The sequence below is a fragment of the Lagopus muta genome, chromosome 15 (assembly GCF_023343835.1).
Source record: "Lagopus muta isolate bLagMut1 chromosome 15, bLagMut1 primary, whole genome shotgun sequence".
Taxonomy (NCBI): Eukaryota; Metazoa; Chordata; class Aves; order Galliformes; family Phasianidae; genus Lagopus; species Lagopus muta.
In genome coordinates this window covers 1,934,116-1,954,278 of record NC_064447.1, presented here as the reverse complement: position 1 = coordinate 1,954,278, position 20,163 = coordinate 1,934,116, and the positions used below count along the sequence as shown (strand labels likewise).

At 51.0% G+C, this 20,163-nt stretch overlaps 3 protein-coding genes across 9 annotated transcripts in view; 1 reads left to right on the top strand and 2 right to left on the bottom strand.

Annotated features, from left to right (window-relative positions):
- NAGPA (N-acetylglucosamine-1-phosphodiester alpha-N-acetylglucosaminidase) overlaps window positions 1-915 on the bottom strand; it is an 11,173-nt gene extending 10,258 nt beyond the window's left edge. For both annotated transcript variants that reach the window (XR_007379985.1, XM_048961626.1), the window contains exons 1-2: window positions 810-915; window positions 202-687 (exon numbers count right to left, since the gene is read on the bottom strand). Coding sequence is in view for 1 of the 2 variants with exons in the window: in XM_048961626.1 (XP_048817583.1) it covers window positions 202-687; window positions 810-904 (581 nt within the window). In the remaining variant the exon portion in view is untranslated. The remainder of the gene's footprint in view (window positions 1-201; window positions 688-809) is intronic.
- The window catches only part of ALG1 (ALG1 chitobiosyldiphosphodolichol beta-mannosyltransferase), a 23,222-nt gene extending 3,059 nt beyond the window's left edge, over window positions 1-20,163 (top strand). For 2 of the 5 annotated variants that reach the window (XM_048961642.1, XM_048961641.1), the window contains 12 exons: window positions 11,290-11,367; window positions 12,428-12,531; window positions 13,040-13,188; window positions 14,227-14,316; window positions 14,540-14,656; window positions 15,558-15,679; window positions 15,942-15,980; window positions 16,534-16,593; window positions 17,305-17,415; window positions 18,717-18,831; window positions 19,532-19,607; window positions 19,940-20,163. In XM_048961642.1, the coding sequence (XP_048817599.1) occupies window positions 11,290-11,367; window positions 12,428-12,531; window positions 13,040-13,188; window positions 14,227-14,316; window positions 14,540-14,656; window positions 15,558-15,679; window positions 15,942-15,980; window positions 16,534-16,593; window positions 17,305-17,415; window positions 18,717-18,831; window positions 19,532-19,607; window positions 19,940-20,074 (1,196 nt within the window). In that variant the 3' untranslated portion in view covers window positions 20,075-20,163. Of the gene's footprint in view, window positions 1-10,705; window positions 11,182-11,289; window positions 11,368-12,427; window positions 12,532-13,039; window positions 13,189-14,226; window positions 14,317-14,539; window positions 14,657-15,557; window positions 15,680-15,941; window positions 15,981-16,533; window positions 16,594-17,304; window positions 17,416-18,716; window positions 18,832-19,531; window positions 19,608-19,939 lie in introns of those variants that run through there. The other 3 variants (XM_048961644.1, XM_048961643.1, XM_048961639.1) reach the window with 2 other exon arrangements.
- LOC125700648 (zinc finger CCCH domain-containing protein 11A-like) lies at window positions 2,226-10,238 on the bottom strand. Of its 2 annotated transcripts, none has more exons than XM_048961653.1 (8): window positions 6,629-10,238; window positions 6,306-6,425; window positions 6,064-6,187; window positions 5,640-5,723; window positions 5,441-5,551; window positions 4,990-5,129; window positions 4,436-4,503; window positions 2,226-3,921 (listed from the first exon to the last, which is right to left on the bottom strand). In XM_048961653.1, exons 1-8 carry the CDS (start codon window positions 6,827-6,829, stop codon window positions 3,678-3,680), a joined length of 1,092 nt encoding a protein of 363 aa, XP_048817610.1. In that variant the 5' UTR covers window positions 6,830-10,238; the 3' UTR covers window positions 2,226-3,677. The 2 variants fall into 2 exon arrangements, with proteins under 2 accessions (XP_048817610.1, XP_048817609.1); XM_048961652.1 differs by having other exon boundaries at window positions 6,306-8,891; window positions 9,959-10,238.

Sequence of the window (20,163 nt, the reverse complement as noted above, 5' to 3'; positions counted from 1 at the left end):
GGGATGGCTTGGGGTTGGACTTCACAATCTCAGAGGTCTTTCCAAACCTTAAAAATTCCGTAAATGAACACATCATCTGTATGCGAGATGGGCTTACTGCACAGCGGGTAACAAATCCACCTTCAGGCAAGGAGGCGGCTACAACTGAGCACTGCTGTCTGCCTGCAGGAGCTTCCTGCAAACCCAACCCCCTGTCCTTACCCAAACACCATGCTGCCATCCCTGCGGATGCCGAACTGGGCGTTCTGCAGGCCGCGGGCGTTTTGCACCAGCCTGCCGTCGCTCACCACGTTCCCCAGGCACTCCCCGCTGCTCATGTCGAAGTAACCGCCGTTCTGAGCCACCAGGCACCGGCCCAGCCGCGCCGTCTCCTCCACGGTGACCCTGCGCCGCTCCCCGCAGCCCCCGGCACCGCCGGGCTCCAGCACCGACAACGTCCTCAGCGGGTTCCTCACGAAGGTGAAGTGGCCGTAAACGGCCCGGCGCTGCTCCTCGGCCGAGGAGATGTAGGAAACGAAGGTCCGGGTGGTGGCCGCGGGCAGCCCCGTGCTGTTGTCGCCGGGCCAGGTCTCGTGCGTCACGTTACCGTGCCGGACGGGCTGACAGTCCCTGACGTGGCGGTGGCCGTGCCGCGGCCCGTGCTGCCCGGGCGGGTAGGGCTGCAGCAGCCGCAGGCCGGAGGCGGCCCTGTAAGACAGCAGCGCGGGATCACGGAGCGCTCTCGCCGCCGGAGCGAGGCCTCCGCTTTCCCCTTCTAGAGAAGGGGAGACCCCGACCGAGGGAGACCGGGCCCCACGGGAGCCACTCACCCGGCGCCGCCCGCCGCCTGCAGCCAGCCCAGCGCCGCCACAGCCAGAGCCCACCGCCGTCGGTCCGCGGCCCCAGCCGACGTGGAGGCCGCCATCTTGGCAGGAGCACCCCCCCGCCCCCTCGCGCTATTGCGCCCCCTGGCGGCGGGAGGCCGCGCAGCCCTCCGTTCGGAGCGCGAGGCTCAGCCGGCTGGGAGCTGCAGCGCGGCGTCCGTCGGTGGCCGCGGGATGCGGAGCTGCTGAGTCTGAACCACGGGGAGCGGCGGAATCCCAATCTGCAAGAGGATCAGTAGGCAAGCACGGGAAAACTCGTGTGAGACAGAGGAGGTTTAGGCGGTAAAGCAAAACTTGCATGCTCACATAAGTGCAAAACAAACGAAGGCGATTCTGCTGTCTCCCATCAGCTGGGAGATGTTCATTGCACGTAATGCGGGCAGACGTGGGCAATGTTCCCTTGGACAGCTGCGATGCACTGCTGTCGGTAGCACTGGTAGTAGAGGAACCCTCTGAGCATCCTGCTGCTGCCACAGCTGTGTGATGTGAAGAGCACCTGCCTGTGGAAAAGGTCATGGCACAAAGCGATGCGGCTGGCCTCAGTGATGGCCTGTACTCCTTTAAAGACCATATGCACTGGGCAGGCTGAAGTAAGGATTAGTCCAGGAGATCAAATGTACAACTGAATGGTGAGACAGGAGGCAGAGATCTATCTCCATATTGTCAGTTAATAGTAAGATTCCTACCTGTTTTAAAAAATAAAAGTAAAAATAAAATTTTCCCCAAGAGACTGTGAGCTGTGAGAGGGGGTCCAGAGGAGCCACAAAGGTATCAGGGGCTGCAGCACCTCTACTACAAAGGCAGGCTGAGGGAGCTGGGCTTGTTCAGCCTGGAGCAAAGAAGGCTGGGGGCGACCTCATTGCAGCCTGCAGTACCTAAAGGGAGCCTACAGACAGGAGGGGAGTCAACTCCTGAAAAGGGTGGATAACAGCAGGACAAGGGGAAATGGTTTGAAGTTGAGGGAGGAAAGGGTTAGGTTGGATGTCAGGGGAAGTTCTTTACAGAGAGAGTGCTGGAACAGCTGCCCAGAGAGGCTGTGATGCCCCGTCCATCCGTGGAGGTGTTCAAGGCCAGGTTGGATGGGGCCCTGGGCAGCCTGGGCTGGTATGAAATGGGGAGGTTGGTGGCCCTGCTTGTGGCAGGAGGCTGGAGCTTCATGATCCTTGAGGTCCCTTCCAACCCCAGCCATTCTGTAATTTTCTGCATTGAATGCAGTTTTTCTGATGTTGATCAGACTTCTAACACGTTGCCATGCTTGCCAGGGCAGTCACATGCAAGCACACACTCCAGGAAACAGTCTGCAGCAAGTTGTGAAGACATAAGGCCTTCTTGAAAACCTCTGAAGGTGTTTGAAAGGTGAGCTTTGAGCACCTTTATTCCTTGGAGGTTGTAGAGGAGGGCATTTCACGTTACACGAACAATTCCTGATGGTCTTCTCTGTAAGTGGCAACTCTGTCTGTCCTTATTTATGGAAGACTTTGCGTAGAGCGATGAGGGTCGCCGACTTTGTGTCTAACCTGCAAATAATAACTGCTGTTCTGTTAATAGGAGCAGGGCCTAGGGTGCACGTGGGAGTTATTACTGTAAGGGCATTACTGTTCCTAGTTAGAACATTGCACATGAACTGGAACCTGTTATGTTAATCTGAAAGGACAAGATCCACACTGGCTCACATAATACCCTACATCTGTGTACGGATGGTCACAGGCACACAGAGAAAAAGAGAAATGTGTGGGTGTAAAACAACATTTGAGATAGAAATGCTATAATTTAAAGACATAAACAAGTAGGGAAGTGAATGTAAGAAGAGTGAGCTGGCCTCTGCTCATGGTTTCCGTCGCCTTGCATTTAGAGCAGACATTCACCATGCACTGGCATTCCTCAGCAGATGATGACTGTGGCTGACTCGAGTGGGAGGACTTTGTCCTAGCTTCCACTGGTAGACAGCCCTGAGGCTATGTTCATCGCTGAGAAGCATCCCGACCCAGGTTGGGCCAGGTGCTTGTACAGAGCAGCTCCATGCATGGTGCCACCTTCTGCTGCTTAGCATCAGCGGCACAAACGCCAGCACTTGCTGGCCTCACCAATTCCGTGCTGCCCCCTTGGCCAGGATCCAGTGCAGATGCACTGGGCTGTCAGGAGCTGAGTGACTCCACCGCTGTTCATGGGCAATGGGATGAGAAGCAGGAGTCAGATGCAATAAGGGATTGCCCTAACGCTGCAAGCCGCTGCCCCTTGCTGCCCACGGGCAAGCAGGGTGTAGGCAAGGAAAGGGGTGTGCTGGTTGTACTGGGTGTGCAGCTTTTGTTCAAGGAGAAGAACCGCACCATGCAGCGTGAGACCTGAGGGAAGGGGGAGAAAGCGGGAGGTGGGGGTGGCAGCGCTGCTGTTGACACAGGCATAGTCCAAGGAAGCAGAACCCCAGAGCTTCCACTTGAAGCCAATGCAGAGTTTTGCTAAGGGGGGAGGAAGGAAGAGGTTTCAGGTTTGGCCTTGGGGATGGACGTCTTTCTGTGCCCACACCAGTGCTTTGTGCTCTTGATGCTGAAGGCAGCCGCCCAGAGCTGGGGAGTGGGTGCACGGCCCCTGAACTCTGAGCAGCATGGAAGTCAGGAGAACAGAATGCAGGCACTGCTGATTTTGACCAGTTTGACTCTGCTTTAAGACTCATTGCACAGTTTGAGAAAGAGCGTCCTCTCAGAATAAGAAAGAGGAGGAACAGGGTTGAAAAGAAATAGGATTGGTTTTAATTGATGGTGGTTGTTGTTGTTGTAAAATACACAATCAGACTATGATGTTGTGATGTCATTGGTCTCAGAGCTCCATTAGGAGCTCATCTGTATCCAGAGAGTCGTCATCAATTTCTGCATCGAGTTCTTCTTCAGTGAATTCCATCAGTAACTTCTCGAGGTCCTCATCCTCAGAGAAGTGTTCTTTCCCCACCTCTGGGCAGCTCAGCTGCTGCGCCTGGTCAGCTTCTTGTGTGGCACAGGTTGTTAAATGTGGGATCTCCATTGGTGCCACAGAATCTGCCTGGCTTCCCGGAAGCAGTTCCAGACTGGGGAGAACAAGGAAGAGAACAATCAGCACCTGACATTTCTAACTGCAGGTACGCTTTCAGCTACCAGCTCTGAGATCTGTGGTTAACCCCTCCCGCACCTCACGCTCGCATAGGGATGGCGATTCAGTTAACCTGAGGCTGCCTTGAGAGTGCAAAATACCAGCAGGCACATGTGTCACAGTGGGAATTGATGTGTACAGACAGAGCAGTTTGAGTCCAGCCAACAGGGGCCAGGTTTTGTAGCAGAAGCACACTGCCAGCCTCATTGTTTGACTGTAAATACGTGAAGAAGTCATCCTCTGTTACGTCCACCTGTTAGAGACTGAGTTCCTGCTCCCCATGACATACTCAGCAGAGACTTTGAGTGAGCAATTGAAATTAGTGCAGATGACTTCTTCCCTTGTTGGATTATGCCATGGCACATCTCAGACACTCCACTTGTCCCCTGATGTGAAAGAACTTATGTGCAGTGGATAAAGGGCACTGGTGAAGAACAAGTAGCGGTCATCACCTGCTTGGAAGCTTCAGGACTTCAACGCTGACAATGGTGTACTCAGGCAGGACTGAAGCAAGGATCGCCTAGGAAGAAACAAGACCGTGTGTGTGAAGCAGGGCTCAAAGATTTTCTAAGTAGCTCTTTTTCTCAGGAGAAGCTGTGGATGCCCCATTGCCAGAAGCATTCCGGGCCTGGCTGGATGGGTTTCCAGGCATTTGAGTCTTGTGGCTGGCAGCCCTGGCCACAGTAGGGCAGGAGGAACACCGGATGATCTTTGAGGACTGCTCCTCCCTTCCAGGGCGCTGCTGAGCCTGATCCCTGATACAGAAGCGCATTGCTCCTGAAGAAAGCGTTCCCTTGAAGGTTACAGGTGACCTTGGGAGTTTTTAGCAGCGCAGCGTTCATGGACAAAATCCGTGTACATCTAATTGCAACAGAGAATTTCCACAAGTGCCGTGGGAGACACCTGCTGCCTTCAGAGGAAACAGAAGACCTGTGGAACATTTGAAACTTTTACCATTACTACAAGAGCAGTGTAAACCTCTCATATGCACTACTGCTGCTCTTACCATAGGTAGTTTTCTGGCTGGAGGCTCATCGGCGTCCTCAGCAGCAGATGGTTGCATCTCCGCTGCTTTCCGCTTCCGTCTCCGCATTGTGGGGAAGGTGGTCTTCCAGTCAATAGGCCTCCCGCGCACCTTGCGTCCAGCTGAAGGAAAAGGAAGAGGTTGCTGATAAGGTCTTGCTGTGCCTCAAAAGAAATCCCCGTTCTCCTATCATTCCCACAACCCTTCCAGGAAGTAAACTACATTTGGCCAGCGGAATTACATTGCCATGTCCAGGATTTCAGCAATGTTTTGCACACAGTCCTCTCCATCTACCGACAGCGCATCGAAAGGAACAAAGAAACCCAGGAGCTGCACTCAGCAATAGTCCAGGGCAAGGAAAACTTTAACACACAACAATGCTGAGTGGCTGCATTACTGTGCTGAGGCACTGCAACAAGCTCCTGGTGCTCACCCTTGACTCTTTTCTTGTGCGGCAGTTCCTCAGCTTTGTCGTCCTCCTCCTCCTCATCACATCGCTTGCGCTTTTGCGCAGCGGGGCCATGGGAGGAAGATGGGATGTCACCTGCAGAGAACAGTCCAGGAGAGAACAATCAGAACATGGGAGTAGAAAGGCAGCGCCTGAAACCCAGATGCCTGTTCAGTATCTGTACCTCCTTCTGCTGCCTCCTCAACCTCTGTCTGGTTCTCCAGACTTTCTGCAGGGCCGCTGTTCAGGGGAAGGCTTGTGTCAGCTTCTGGCAGAAAGGAGACAAGAAATAATTGAAGAGCATCTCTTTGGAGGAAGGTTTCAGCACACCAAGCCACAAGCTTCCAATTTTCAAGCATAGTTTCTTGTGTTTACCTTTCCCCTGCTCAAATGTTGTGCCGTTTCTGCAGTCAGCACAGACCTGCAATGCACTGACCTCTCTCCGGAAAAAAACCCACCCCTATTCTGACAGCCAAAACACAAACCAATATTTCACTGATCACCACTCTTCCCTGCGCTCCCCAATGAATGCTACCTGACATCCTGCACCCGCTCAGAACTAATATTCATCATTAAGTCTGTCATGCTTCATGCCATCAGGAACTCACCGTCACTTGGTGGTACGGTCGGTCCGTTCCCACCGCGTTCCTTCAAATGAAGAAAACGGCAGTGGGCTTTCTGACAGCCTCCCGGCTGATTCTCCCAATAGCAGGGAACCGCACTGCGCTGCTTCTGAAGAGAGAAAGAAAGGAAGGGTCATGGAAACAGGCAGAGGAGGTTTGCAGAGAGATGCAGCGCTGCAGGTCGTGCCTGAGGGAGGTGGAGAGCTCATCTTCAGGCAAACACTCACTTCAATTTTCATGTGTCGGAACTTGCAGTCGTTGCGGAAACAGCAGCCCTGTATCCACAGTCGGCAGACTCGTTCACTCCCCAGAGCCGCCTCACAGTGGCGGAAGGGACATCTGTCTCCCTGTGAGCAAAAGGAAAGCACACAGGAGAATAAGAGCACAGCCTGAAAGGTGTCCGTGCTGTCGGCCCAGGTTGGTAGCAGGGAGCGCACAATGCCTCTGCTGATGAAGGCAACGCATCGCCAGCAGGTCTCCCCCTGCTCCAGCCCTTCCTCTTCAAAGCGAGGAAAGGAAGAACATCCAGGCAAAAGACTCCCAACCATACCTTAAGACAGACGGAGTTGAAATAGTAGTAGCAGTCGTCTCCTTGCAGAGCCATGGGGAACTTCTTAGAGCAAGGATGGGCTGTCTCCAAAGGAATTCCCCGCTCTTGGAAGGAGCTGGCTGCAGTCCGGACCTGCTGGGATCCACAAAATGTCCTCTCGGACAGGAACCCTAGAGGAGGCATCAACAAGGGAAGAATCATGAGGAATAAGCATTTTGCAGCTTTCTTCTTTTATGCCTCATGGACTCTGGAGGAGGGCAGTGCCTGGGAAGCAGCAGGTTGCAAGAACTGTGCCAAGTCTAGATCCAACTTGTGTCTAACTGCCACGACTTCTCCCAGCAAGCCCTGTCCTCCATCTCACCACCAGTTATACACCTAGCAGCACGCATTTTGCGTTCCTGACATGAAAATGACTCCCTTCATCTTCTCCTCTTGCTGCAGCTGCAATGGATGCACTGGTACGACTCCCACGTTTGACAAACCTACAGTTCTGGCTTACCAGGCACAGCTGCAGTCCCTCTCCCTTCCAGCTCACACTCCAGCCCAATGGCTGAGCAGCACCGTCAGCGACAGCGGGCAGCACCCGTCAGCCACCACCACTCTCACTGCCAGCCGGGACGAGAGCTTACGCAGCGTGTCCACACTGCTGTGCAGCGCTCACGGCTGTGGCACTCACTGGTGGCAGCCACGGCCCCAGCACAGTGCTTGTGATGTCACCGTGCTTGTGATGTCACCGGACAGTGCATGTCCCCAGCTGAGCACCCGGCTCTCCACCGTGACTTCAGTGGGGTTTTGTTAAAAATGTGCTGGATACGGCACAGCCAGCGCTCCGTGGGTCATTAAAGCACAAGTTGCACTGCATCAAGTCTGTGCTCTTCTTCCTTTGTCCTGTCTGAGGTGAAGGCTGGGGCCCAGCAGCAGTTTTGCAGGGCTGTGTGGCAATGGTCAGTCACAGCTTGAGGCAGTGGTTGAGCACCTGGTGGGAAGGCAGGGCAGCTCAGGTGCACACAAACCCTTCCCAGACATCACTGAAGGGTTGGCAGTGGAGGCAAGGGTGTCTGAGTGGAGATCCCTGCTACCTGAGGCCTTCCAAGGCTCAGCAGTTTTTTTCCTTTCTGTCTGTGTCCCCAACTGCTGCACTTGGGCAAATCCTCGCTTGCTGCAGCCTCGGACTTTGCCACCCTGTTGTTACTGCTGCACTTTGCATTGCACTGTAGCGTTACACAGGGGAGTGACAGCAATTCGTCATCCTCACCCAAACGTGTACCACAATCTCACAAAGAATCCATTTCCCCTGGAAACAGCCATTGGGAAGGGCCTCGTTTGAGCTGGGAACTCCTCCCCAGCCCAGCTTTTCTGCTGAGACTCCTTCCAGCCACCAGGCAGCACCAAGCCCAGCTCACCTCTTGGTCCAGGTCAGTCCAGGCTGTGCCCAGGTCACACACACACCGCAGCGGTGCTTCTGACGGGCTCTCAAGGATGATCCTTGCCACAGAACACTCAGAGCTCAGTCTCTGTGTGCCACTCGCTCACTAGAGCACCAGCTCTGCTCGCCACAGAGGGCCAAGCCCTGCCACCCCAGCAACGACTGTGACCTCACCATGGTTCCGCATCACTCCTGCGCTTTCATTCTAAACAAAGGAAGCGGACACCTCCTAGATCCAAAATTCTAAGAGACCAACACAGGGGTCACCCAGTGGGGTTATTGGAAGTAAGACTTTAAGAGAAATGAAGGTGACTCTTGTGCAGCCATCTCAGGTCACCCTCTCGCTCAGGCGCCGCACGATTGGACCCGTGAGATATTGCCTCCGCGCTGCCTCCAGCTTGGAGGCTGGAAGGATTTGAGCTTCAGAATTTGATCTTCCAAACAATCAGCAAGCATTTGGATGAGCCAGCCCTCTGGTTTTACGCAGACAGGCACGTCCTGCTTGGGAAGCCGGCCCGGCGAAGGCAGAATAGCTCTGGCCGTGGGCCGCAGCACTCCAGTGCCAGGCGCCGCTCAAACTCCTGGGCTGCATTTCCTCCTGGGCTCCCATGCACTCTCTGGCTCTCCTGCCGGTTTCTGCAGGTTTTGTGGCTTCCTGCTGGGGAGCTCCTCACGTTCTTCTGCAGCTGTGCCCCGACATCATTACTGCCACCTCTGGTACCGCACCAAGAGATGCCTCAGAGTGCATCAGCCTGGACTTCCTGCTCCCATCAGCAGCTGCTCCCACGCCGACCTTCATTCACAGTGCGATCCTGGCTGCTTCCAGCACGAGCTGCCCTGCAAGGCAGAGAAAGGAAACGTGGGATTAGCACAAACACGGAAGCCCAAGGCTGTGTCACCACCTCCTATTGCAGTCTTGCAGAGTCAGCTGCAACTGCAGCCTTTGTCTGAATAAAAACAGGCACCTCAAATTAAGTGGGACCTCTGAACTGAATAATTGCCACAGTCAGAAATAGGCACTGAAATCGCTCGCTGAGCTGTAGGTGGTTACCTCGGAATTCTTTTCTTTTGGGAAAATATGGGCTTGGAGTTGAAGGATATTAGAAACAGAATCTGCTTCTCTGTAGGTGTAAGGATTGGAAGTCGGAGTCTGAGAAGAGAAGGTTTTGGACTCGTTGTAAGGCACAAAGTGATGGGATGATTCCCCATGCCTGCAGAAAGCCTGATGTGCTGTGCCACAGGCGGCTGAGTGAACCAAAAGCTGTGCTGCCCATTCAGAAGCACGTGGGGCACGGGCATGGAGCGGTTACACAGCGGCACGTGGGATGTGAACGTTCCTTGGGCACCTGTTCCCCAGCAGAAGGGAAATCCCTTTTCTGCCATGCCGTATCCCTACCGTCCTCAAGGGCTGTGGGAAGGCTGCAGAGGCAGTGCACAGGAGAGAGTGATTTCTCCTCGGTTGGTCTGGGATATGATGTGACCTCTGGGAGCAAAGCACCGTAACGAATGTTGCTGCGTCCCAGTGCATCAGCTGCCTGCCTTGAAATTATTTTTGCTACCTGATGAAAGTGATACAAACAGAGCCAGGCTGCAGGCAAAGCTCTACAGTGCAGAAAAAGGAACGCTAAAGCCTGTGACACTTTTGAGGTGGGAGGGAATAACAAGTTTGAAGTGGTCTTGATCCAGCTGAAAGATTCAGTTTCCTCTCCTGTTTTCCTTGCCTTTCGTGTGCTGTCAAACTGTCTCAGGGACTGAGGCATATCCCTGAGGGTGCAGGCACCTAAACCTGCTTTCTTGCGTTGGGGGCGTTGCATGGGAGTGGGAAATGATTCCTGTGAGCTGTCAGATTGTCCTGGACGGATGTATGAAAGTACTGCAGCAAGAAGAGCCACGTCATAACTCACGTGTAACTTGGTGCTGTTCTGTGGGGCAGGATGCCTTCCCTTGCCAGTTTAACCACAGGTACGCTGCTGTGGTCTCACAGAAAGCCTGACTGCCAGCTTCAGTGCCAGGAAATGTCTCGGGACCTTAAAGGTCAGCAAATGCACTCAGCACGCCAGTCCAACAGACCAAATCCAGATCTTCGTCCTCAGCTTCAATGCCGTTTTCTCATGACTGCCGTCAGAGGGGGGACCTTCTTGCTCATAGAGAGACGAAAGACATCTGCGATTGGAAGTAGTGTGCTGTAAGTGGTGGTGCACAGTGTTTTTGAGGAAAGTAGTGGGAAATCGTTTCTTAGAGCACTATTCTGGCAGCGGTGAGTGCATGTGCGGAGTGCGCAGGTGAGCAGACGGTCACAGCTGGGGGACGAAGGGCCAGGGGGGTGTGCAGGTTGGAAATGCAGGGCCGTGCAGAGGAAGGGCTGTATGTTTCTGCCTGCTCCGAGTCCTGAGCAGTCAATGCATTGAGCGTGTTGATCCATCTCCGTGGGATGGCGGTGCTGGGTGGGCACGCTGACAGGGCCAGGCAGGGTCCAGAGCTGTGAGTGCTGGCAGGCGGGGACGGGGGAGAATGGGGAGAGGAAATCTGTGTGCAGAACCATTCCAGGATGGTGTAAAAGCTGTTGCCCAGGCAGTAGACTTTCTGTAGGCAGTGCTGAAGATGGATCTGCGTTCCAATATCCTTGTTCGGATGTGTTTTGTGTGCAGGTGATGTTAATGGTGCTGCATTCCATCGCGCTTTGGTCAGTCTTGGACGCTGGCAGATGTGTGTGTGAGCGTGCGAAGGGCCTTGAGAGCACCGCGAGCTCGCTCTCTGGGTTTTCCTTCTCTCGTCGTCGCTCAGTGTTTGTCACTCACACACGCAGCCTCCAAACGCCCTTCTTCTTGCGCTCGGGCACCGATCTCCCAATGAACGCCAGAAGCCGTCGTGGCCAGGCGGGAAGGGGGCGCTGTGCCCGGCCGGGCTCCCAAGATGGCGGCCGGCGGCGGCGCTCTGGCCGCGTCGGTGGCGCTGGTGGCGCTGGTGGCGGTGGCGGCGGCGATGCTGTGGCGGCGGCGGGCGGTGCGCGGTGCGGGCCGGGTGTGCGTGGCGGTGCTGGGCGACCTGGGCCGCAGCCCGCGGATGCAGTACCACGCGTTATCGCTGGCCCGGCACGGACGCGGCGTGTCGCTGCTGGGATACTTCCGTGAGTGCGGGCGGGCGCCGAGGGATCCGCGCTGAGGCGGGCGGCGGGCGGGGCGCGGTGAGGCGAGGCCGGGGAGCCGCGGCTCTCAGCCTCCGTCCGCTCCCACAGAGACGAGGCCGCACCGCGACGTGCTGAGCAGCGGGGAGATCCGCGTCGTGCCCCTGTCGGAGCTGCGGTGCTCGCGAGGTGCGTGCGAGGCGCGGTGCGCGGGAGCTCCTTGCTGCGTGCGGCGCTGCGCTGCTGCCCGGAGCTGCGGGCGCCCATCGCTGGGGGTGCGAATGGACACGGATGGGCTGTGGGCAGGTGGAGCCGGGTGAACGTGGTGAGGTTCGAGGCAGCAGAGTGCAGGGTTTGGCAGTGGGGCTGGAGGAATGCCGGGCATGGATACGGAGTGGGGGGAGCAGTGGTGGAGGGCAGCCCTGCAGAGAAGGAGCTGGGGGTCCTGATGGCTGAAAAGCCGAACGTGAGGCAGCAGTGTGTGATGACAGCTGGGAAACAAATGGAATCGTGGGCTGCATCAGCAGAGGGGTGGGCAGCAGGGACAGGGAGGTGACCGTCCCTCTGTGCTCTGCTCTTGTGAGGCCCCATCTGCAGCACTGCGTCCAGGGCAGGAGCCCCCAGGACAAGCAGGGCAGGGAGCTGTTGGAGAGGGTGCAGGGGAGCCACAGAGATGATCAGGGGCTGCAGCACCTCCACTGCAAAGACAGGCTGAGGGAGCTGAGCTTGTTCAGCCTGGAGCAAAGAAGGCTGGGGGTGACCTCATTGCAGCCTGCAGTACCTAAAGGGAGCCTACAGACAGGAGGGGAGTCAACTCCTGAAAAGGGTGGATAACAGCAGGACAAGGGGAAATGGTTTGAAGTTGAGGGAGGAAAGGGTTAGGTTGGATGTCAGGGGAAGTTCTTTACAGAGAGAGTGCTGGAACAGCTGCCCAGAGAGGCTGTGATGCCCCGTCCATCCGTGGAGGTGTTCAAGGCCAGGTTGGATGGGGCCCTGGGCAGCCTGGGCTGGTGTGAAATGTGGAGGTTGGTGGCCCTGCATGTGGCAGGGTGCTGGATCTTCATGATCCTTGAGGTCCCTTCCAACCCCAGCCATTCTGTGATTCATAAGGATGGTGATTGTGTGGCCACAGGGCTGTGCTGTCACCAAGGGCTGTTACTATAAAGTTTTCTGATAGCTGCTGCTTTCTGACATGTGTTGCTGTGCATGGAACCGTGGTCTTCCCATGGGATTTTCTGCCGTTTTGCAGTTGGGCCAAAGCTTTTGCAGTACGTTGTGAAAGTCATTGCACAGACCGTGCAGTTACTGTACACGATGCTGAGGATGGATCCGCCCTCCTATGTTCTCCTCCAGGTATGTCTGTGTGTGGGTAACGTTATTGGTTTTGCATTGCAATGCATTTTTAGCAGCGTTGGACACTGGCCTTCTGTATCTGATAAATTCAGCAAGCTCTGTGTTCATTAAGATCCTTTAATGGATTGTAACCTTCTCCTTTTTATTTTCCCTTTCTCTCTGTTTGCTGTTCCTTTTGCCCTATTGCTATCTACCAGCATAAGAGAAGGGGGAACGGTTTCAATCTGAAAGATGAGCAATGTAGATTAGATATTAGGGGAAAGCTGTTCACTGGAGGGCTGGTGTGGCCTTGGCACAGACTGCCCAGAGAAGTTGTGGATGCTCCATTTCTGGCAGGCTGGATGGGGCTCTGGGCACCTTGATGGGGTGCTGGCAGAGCTGCCTGGGGAAGAGCTGCTGAAACTCAGTCATCTCTGAAGTGTCTTCCAGGCCATTCTGTTACAGTTCTAGTTAGGTGTTTGTCACTCGACCTGAGTCTTAGAATATTTTCCTCTTTTTCATTAAACAGAATCCTCCTGGTTTGCCCAGTATAGCTGTTGCCTGGGTTGCCTGTCTTTTCTGGAGAAGCAAGCTGATAATCGATTGGCACAATTATGGATACACTATCATGAGTCTGAATCATGGAAGGAATCACCCACTAGTGCTCATTGCAAAATGGTTTGTACAGTAATTACTTCTCTTTATTGATTATGTCCCTTTGCAGGACTTGGAACAGTGGGAAGTAGAGAGGAGAATATCATTAGGAAAGGTTTGTTTCCATGAACAAGTTCTGGATTTTGCTATGTTGAATTGTCATTTCAGTAAAAGTGTTCTCTCATATGCCTTTGTTAAAGACTTAGGAAGGTGTTGGTGGTTGGAATTCTGCAGAATACACTGAGGATTCTGTCTGGGTGCATTTCTTCTGTATCTATGTAGCTTGAAGGAATTAGATTGTTTTCTAAAGTAATTTGTGAGCAACTTCTACAGATTCCTTTCTTTTACTTTCCATTATATACTGTAAGACATTCAGCTTAAGGGTTAGGAAGTATTCTTGTACCTATGCAGGATAAAGTGCAGAAAGCACGTTTTGTTCTAAGAAGAATAGGCTGTACCAAAAAAAAAACCCCAACTATTAATTAAATTGAGGAGATGGCACCCAGTGCAATGTGTGTACAGTACAGTGCTGCCCTGTGAGCTACCCAGAAAAAGGAAAATGAAGTCAGCACAAACCTTTGTCTTTAGGTTGGTGTGTGAATGCTGCAAGAGCTGTAAGGTTTGCTGTGGTTTAAACGTGCTCTCTTTAGTTGAACCTGTTTGGTGAAGTAAGTGGAGTGCAGATGCAAGCTTGGATCTTGCTGCCATAAGTCTGTCTAGTGTAGTGTTTTCTATTTTAATTCCTTATTCTCTAACACTGCTTTCAACTTCAGTCCATCTTTGAAGATCATTTTGTTTCTTGCTGAATCAACATGACTACTTCTTGGTAACAGCTTTAGAGGCTTTAGAGGGTTGTGTTCTTGGGCTTTAAAGGACGAGGAATCACACATATCCCTCTCATGAACTGATATCTCTGTACAAAGAGTAGATGTGTAACTGTTAATTAAGCTGAAAGTACTGGGAGCAGTTGAGATTCTTTTAGTTAGCATCAGTGCTGGAGAGCAGTTACTGCATGTGTGTTGGGGTTGCCTTGGCTCCTTACCAGGTTTTAATTTCTGTCAGGTACGAGAAGCTTTTTGGGCGTTTGTCTGACTGTAACCTGTGTGTCACTGATGCCATGAAGGAAGATCTGTGGGTGAACTGCAACATCAAGTGAGTTTAATCCTCTTAACGTTCTGTGTGTGCTCAAAGCAGCATGAAAGCCTGGTGAGCCTGGGTTCAGAGTAATGCTGGAGAAGCAACTCTTAGGGCAATTTTGTCTTGTTTTTATGGTTGTGTTTCATCTATTGAATAGACTCCTAAGAAGGACATCCTTCATATGGGATTTTTTGTTGGACCTGGTGTTCATTTAACTGGTGAATTTATTCCATTGCAGGGCCGTAACGCTGTATGACAGGCCAGCTTCTTATTTTAAGGAAACACCATTAGAACTTCAGCACCAGTTGTACATGAAACTTGCCAAAGACTATGAAGCCTTTAAACCACAGCATGTGTAAGTAAAGCCTGCAGTTACAGTCCTTAACTGAATGGCACGAGGTTATGGCATTTGGTCACCAGAAATACCTTCAGATGGAGGTATAAGATCCTGCATATCAACAGGTGCTGGTCTTTGTATGCTTTTGGCCAGGAGCAGATACTGTGCAAGTGCATTTAATTGCCACTGGAGAGGCCAGAATGCATGAAATCCCTGAACTGTGATAGCACGTGGCTTGGTGTGTAAACTAAGTGGGGTTGGTTGGTTGTTTGCTGTAAGTGTTGGCACTTAGGGAGGCTGTAACAATATCTGAAGTGTGAAAGTAGTTGTTTAACTCCTGCTAGACAAGTTGGCAATGATTGGATGCCACATTCATAGCCTTAATTTAGGAGTTGTCTTAATAATGAGCTCTCCATTCATTTAATATGGAGAGTTTTCAAGGTCTTGCTCTAAGCATTAAGCATTTTCTTTTGATTATGTGCAGGATGTCCACTGAAATGGACAGGCAGCTGCTATACCAAACTAATGCCTGAAATGAAGGGGGAATCCACAGTATACAGCAGCTTCCTTTTTGGCAATGCCACCCTTTGGTTGTGTGGGTTCTGACTTTAATTAAAGAAATGCATCGTTGGCTGTCGCCTTTTAATTTGTATTTGAGACAGAGCTGGAAAGACAGTTGAGAAAGCTGCCTTAAGGAGAGCACAGCATGAGAATATGGGGATGTGCTTGTAGCAGTAGGAGAGGTTAACAGCAATCTCCTGCCATCAGGGACATCTCTGCAGTAATGTCTGTTTCCAGAGGAGTTGTGTGGCAAATCTGAAACCCAGTGCTTGGAAATTCGTGCCTCTGAGGCGCTGCATTTCCTTCTGTGTTTGGCTGTGTTTGTGTAGCCTGTATTCAGAAAGTTCTGTTTATGCAGTGCAGAGTCTGTCAGTTGGAGTGCTGAGAGGTCTGCCTTTACAGAAAGGGATGAGAAGAGTGGGGATGTGATGAAAAGCAGAGGACGGCCAGCTCTTCTCATCAGCAGCACCAGCTGGACAGGTTTGTAAACTGTTAATTTTTAACATATTGGCACTTTTTAATGAAAGAAAATCAGGTCTGTTTGTACTTCCCCACACTGGACACTTGCCGTGCTGTATTTCCATCACAAGTTACAACAATATCTGGTTGTAGACTTTCAAAAATGAGCATAATTGCAGCAAACTTTTAACAGGAAAAGCATGTTCTGTACTTAAATCTTTGAGGTGTAATTGATCATGAATGCTGAAAACGAGGATGTTGCTAATAAGGCCCTTTCTTTCAGAGGATGAAGACTTTTCAGTCCTTCTGAAGGCATTGGAAGGTCAGTACTGAGGAGTGCCTCTCATCTGCACAAAGGTGGTGCTTTTTTGCTGGATAGCTGGTGAGGGCTTTTACTAAATTATACTGCCTCTGTATTCAAGTGAAAGTGCAGCTGTGTCTGATGGGTTGGCAGTGGTTTAAGAGTGGGAGCTGACATGAGAAATGAGGCATCTCAACTCAACTCAGGGTGGTGCTGTGGGGGGATTGTACCTCTCCCTTGTAAATTGCAGTTTATATTCTGAGCTGTGTGCATACTTTCCACAGGCTGCTGATAATAGGAAGCACTACAGCTCTGGTTTCTAAATTCATGTACTGAAATGGCCAATATGGCCTAGTCAGAGAAATGTTTCATGGTTAATGCTTTCTGAACATACTGTAATGCGTTTCTATAGAGGTTTGTGGATTCAATGTGTGAAAACTCACAACTGTTTGGTAGATAAACGTTTATGAAGAAATTACTTGAAGTAGGAAGCTGAATTATTTGCATGCGGCGACCCTTCATGATCAGCCACCCATTTACTTGTCAGCTTTAAACAGATCTTTGTCTTCCCCAGATTATGAGCAGTATATCAATGAGGGAGTCAAGCTTCCAGCTTTAGTGTGTGTGATAACAGGTAATGCTTTCTTTGTGTCATAATTCTTTCTTTTTGCTTTCTGCTCATAGAGGAGTTCACTTTTGTACCCTTTGCTCTGATGTCCAAGGGAGAGCAGGCTGTGTTGTCTTTATGTGACTGGAAGTCAGAATGGTAATTTACAGTTGGATTCTTACAGCAATGTAACCATGGTATGTTTTTAAAGAGGGGAGGCTCTCAGCTGCCTGTCTCACACAGCTGGGGGTTGCACCATGCTCAGCATTTAACCTTAGCATCCTCAACGTCGAGGTGCTGCAGCAAAAGCAGCAGGAAGGCTGATGTTTGGAATGTTTCAAGCAGAAAAGTTTTCTTCCTGCTGACAAAAGGACTTAAAACAAAGTTTGGCAAAAAAAAAAAAAAAAAAAGGTGGAATGAATGCAGTTTGGTTACCTGCCTCACTAACAGCAGACTAAATCTTAATGTGATTTTAGGAGCAGATTGTTCTGATCCTGATGGCTGTAAACAAGGTGCACATCAGCACTGGCTGCTAGTGATAGCAGGCTCTTTCAGTTTAGTGCCAGTTCCCCTTGCTTTCAGGAGGACTTCATCTCTTAGGTGTCTTTTGGGGGATGATGGTTGGTATATTTTGATGCCTCTCAGGGAGTTTGTCACCTGTACAGCATGCACTGATTGCACCTGATTTTCAATCATCAAAAATCACTGCTTTTTTTTTTTTTTCCTTGCTTTGAAAAGGCAAAGGACCCCTAAAAGAGTACTACAATGGGCTGATAAAGAAACTGCACTTCAAACATATCCAGATCTGTACGCCGTGGCTGGAAGCTGAGGATTACCCAGTTTTACTTGGTAAACAGTGAATTATGATGTAGATTTGATGTGATGAAGTATGGAGAAACAAGTCAGCAGAGTCATAGTACCTGTGTTGCTATTACTGCCTGTTATTATTTTTCCCCATTTTTCTAACTGTGCTGGAATACAGTGTGTGTGTTCATGTTCCAGTTCACTCTCTTAAGCAGGTCAGAAAAGACACCTCAGTTTTTGACTGAGCACCGAAAAGAAGCAGAAATTCTAACTAATGATGTTTTTGGAATGGTGTTCCCTTCATTCGTGCTATTGCAGGCAGTGTGATAAGCTCAGTACAGTAGTCATAAAATCGTAGAATGGTTTGGGCTGAAAAGGACCACAGTTATGCAGCTCCAACCCCTGCTGTGTGCAGGTCGCCAACCAGCAGCCCAGGCTGCCCAGAGCCACATCCAGCCTGGCCTTGAATGCCTGCAGGGATGGGGCATCCACAGCCTCCTTGGGCAACCTGTGCCAGTGCCTCACCACCCTCTGGGGGAAAAACTTCCACCTCATATCCAACCTCAACCTCTCCTGTCTCAGTTTAAAACCATTCCCCCTTGTCTTATCACCATCCACCCTCACAAACAACTGTTCCCTCTCCTGTTTTTATGCTCCATTCAAGTACTGAAAGGCCACAATGAAGTCTCCCTGGAGCTTTACCCCTTTCCAAGCTAAACAAGCCCAGTTCCCTCAACCTTTTCTCACAGGAGAGCTGCTCCAGCCCTGTGACCATCTCAGTGCCCTCCTATGGATCCACTCAGAGCCCAGCTCCCTCAGCCTGTCTTTGTAGTGGAGGTGCTGCAGCCCCTGATCATCTCTGTGGCTCCCCTGCACCCTCTCAACAGCTCCCTGTCCTGCTTGTCCTGGGGGCTCCAGCCCTGGTCGCAGTGCTGCAGATGGGGCCTCACAAGAGCAGAGCACAGAGGGACGGTCACCTCCCTGTCCCTGCTGCCCCCCCTTTTTCATGCAGCTCAGAACACAGCTGTCCTTCTGGGCTGCAGGCGCTCACTGCTGCCTCATGTCCAGCTCCTCACCCACCAGGACCCCCAAGTTCTCCTCCTCAGGGCTGCTCTCAAGGAGATCTTCCCCCAGTCTGTATCAATACCTGGATTGCCCCAACCCAGTGCAGCACCCTGTATACCTGTACATATCCAATTTGATCTTGGGTTTCAGATCAATATCTCTTGCTCATATTCAGCTCACATCACCTCAAAAAAAAGCCCCACGTACATATGAGTATGCAGTAAGAGGAGAAGAGCTGCTTCAGAGAATTCAAGGCCTTGTCTGCTTTGTTTGCTTTTTAGGGTCAGCAGACTTGGGTGTGTGTCTCCATAAATCATCTAGTGGATTGGATTTGCCTATGAAGGTGGTAGACATGTTTGGCTGTTGCTTACCTGTGTGTGCAATATATTTTGAATGGTAAGAGTTTGCTTATTCTGCTACCAGGATTTAAAGGATCATATAAGCACTATTCTTACAAAGAGTTCAGCAGCTTCTGCGTGTATCAGTGAGATTCCAGTATTGTGCTTTAACAACCTCTGGTTATGATTCAAAAGGACAAACTTTAAATGTCAAAATCATTTTATTTAAGGGCAGCTAAAAACATCAGTTTCTACAAACTGTGGAGCATTTAATGCAACCACTTGCTTTGGAAATGAATAGCCATCATCCTGTGTTGCTGTGTACTTCATTTAAAAGACAGTCAAAGCTTCATTCTGTGTAGACAGGTGTGTGTTGTGTGAAGAGGGGAATATATGCAGTAGTGCACAGTCCTTTGGGGGGAAAATGCAGTTCTGACAGATAAATAGGTATTAATTGCAAGTATCTCGGGTACTGAGCATGAGCAGATTTTCCTTATGGATTAAAGTTGATTATTGCCCTCATTTTGACATGTGCAGATGGGTGGCACAGTGACTGAGGGCCCTTTTGTACTGTGCTGCAGTACAGTACTGCAAAACAAGTTTAATGTAATCTCCAGTAACTGCCTTTGGTTCCATTTTGTCAGGAGTTCAGCCCCCTCCTGTGCTCTTCGTAGCAAAGATGCACAGTGCAACTTCTGCAGTGTATGTCCCACTCACTTCTTGTTCTTCTATTTTCTTTCTCTGACTTTTGTTCACAGTTTACCTGAACTTGTGAAACACAATGAAAACGGGCTGATATTCAGGGATTCAGATGAGCTTGCAGAACAGCTGAAGGTAAAGACATGAGAGATGATTCTTTCCTACTAGCTCTGACCACAGAAGTGTTGCTGCGTGAGCCACGTCATTCTTTGTGACCATCTGTATATTTTGCATTCTCAGAGGGCACTGCTTTGCCTGCTGGGTCTAATTGGCCACATTTCTATTTGAGTAAAAGCCTGAAGCTGTCAAGAACATACTAAATATTTCAATATTGAACCGTGTGGAGGATAAGACCAAAGATCTCTTTCTTACTGCAACACTGATGTCAAGGGTTAGCACTGGGGAAAGCTAGAATCAATCCACAATGGAATGCAATGGTGTTTTTCTGTTATTTTTTTAACTTACAGATGCTTTTCTTGGAATTTCCCTCGCTGGAAGGCAAACTGCATGAGTTCAGGAAAAACCTTCGTGCATCCAAGCAGCTGAGCTGGGATGAGAGTTGGGACCAGACTGTTCTTCCTTTACTTACCCAGACTGAATGACTTTTGGGGGGGATGCTGTGTCAAAAAAGCTACCACACGTATGCACCTCCAGGACTGCCTTAAGTGCTGAATAAACACTTGGTCTTGTT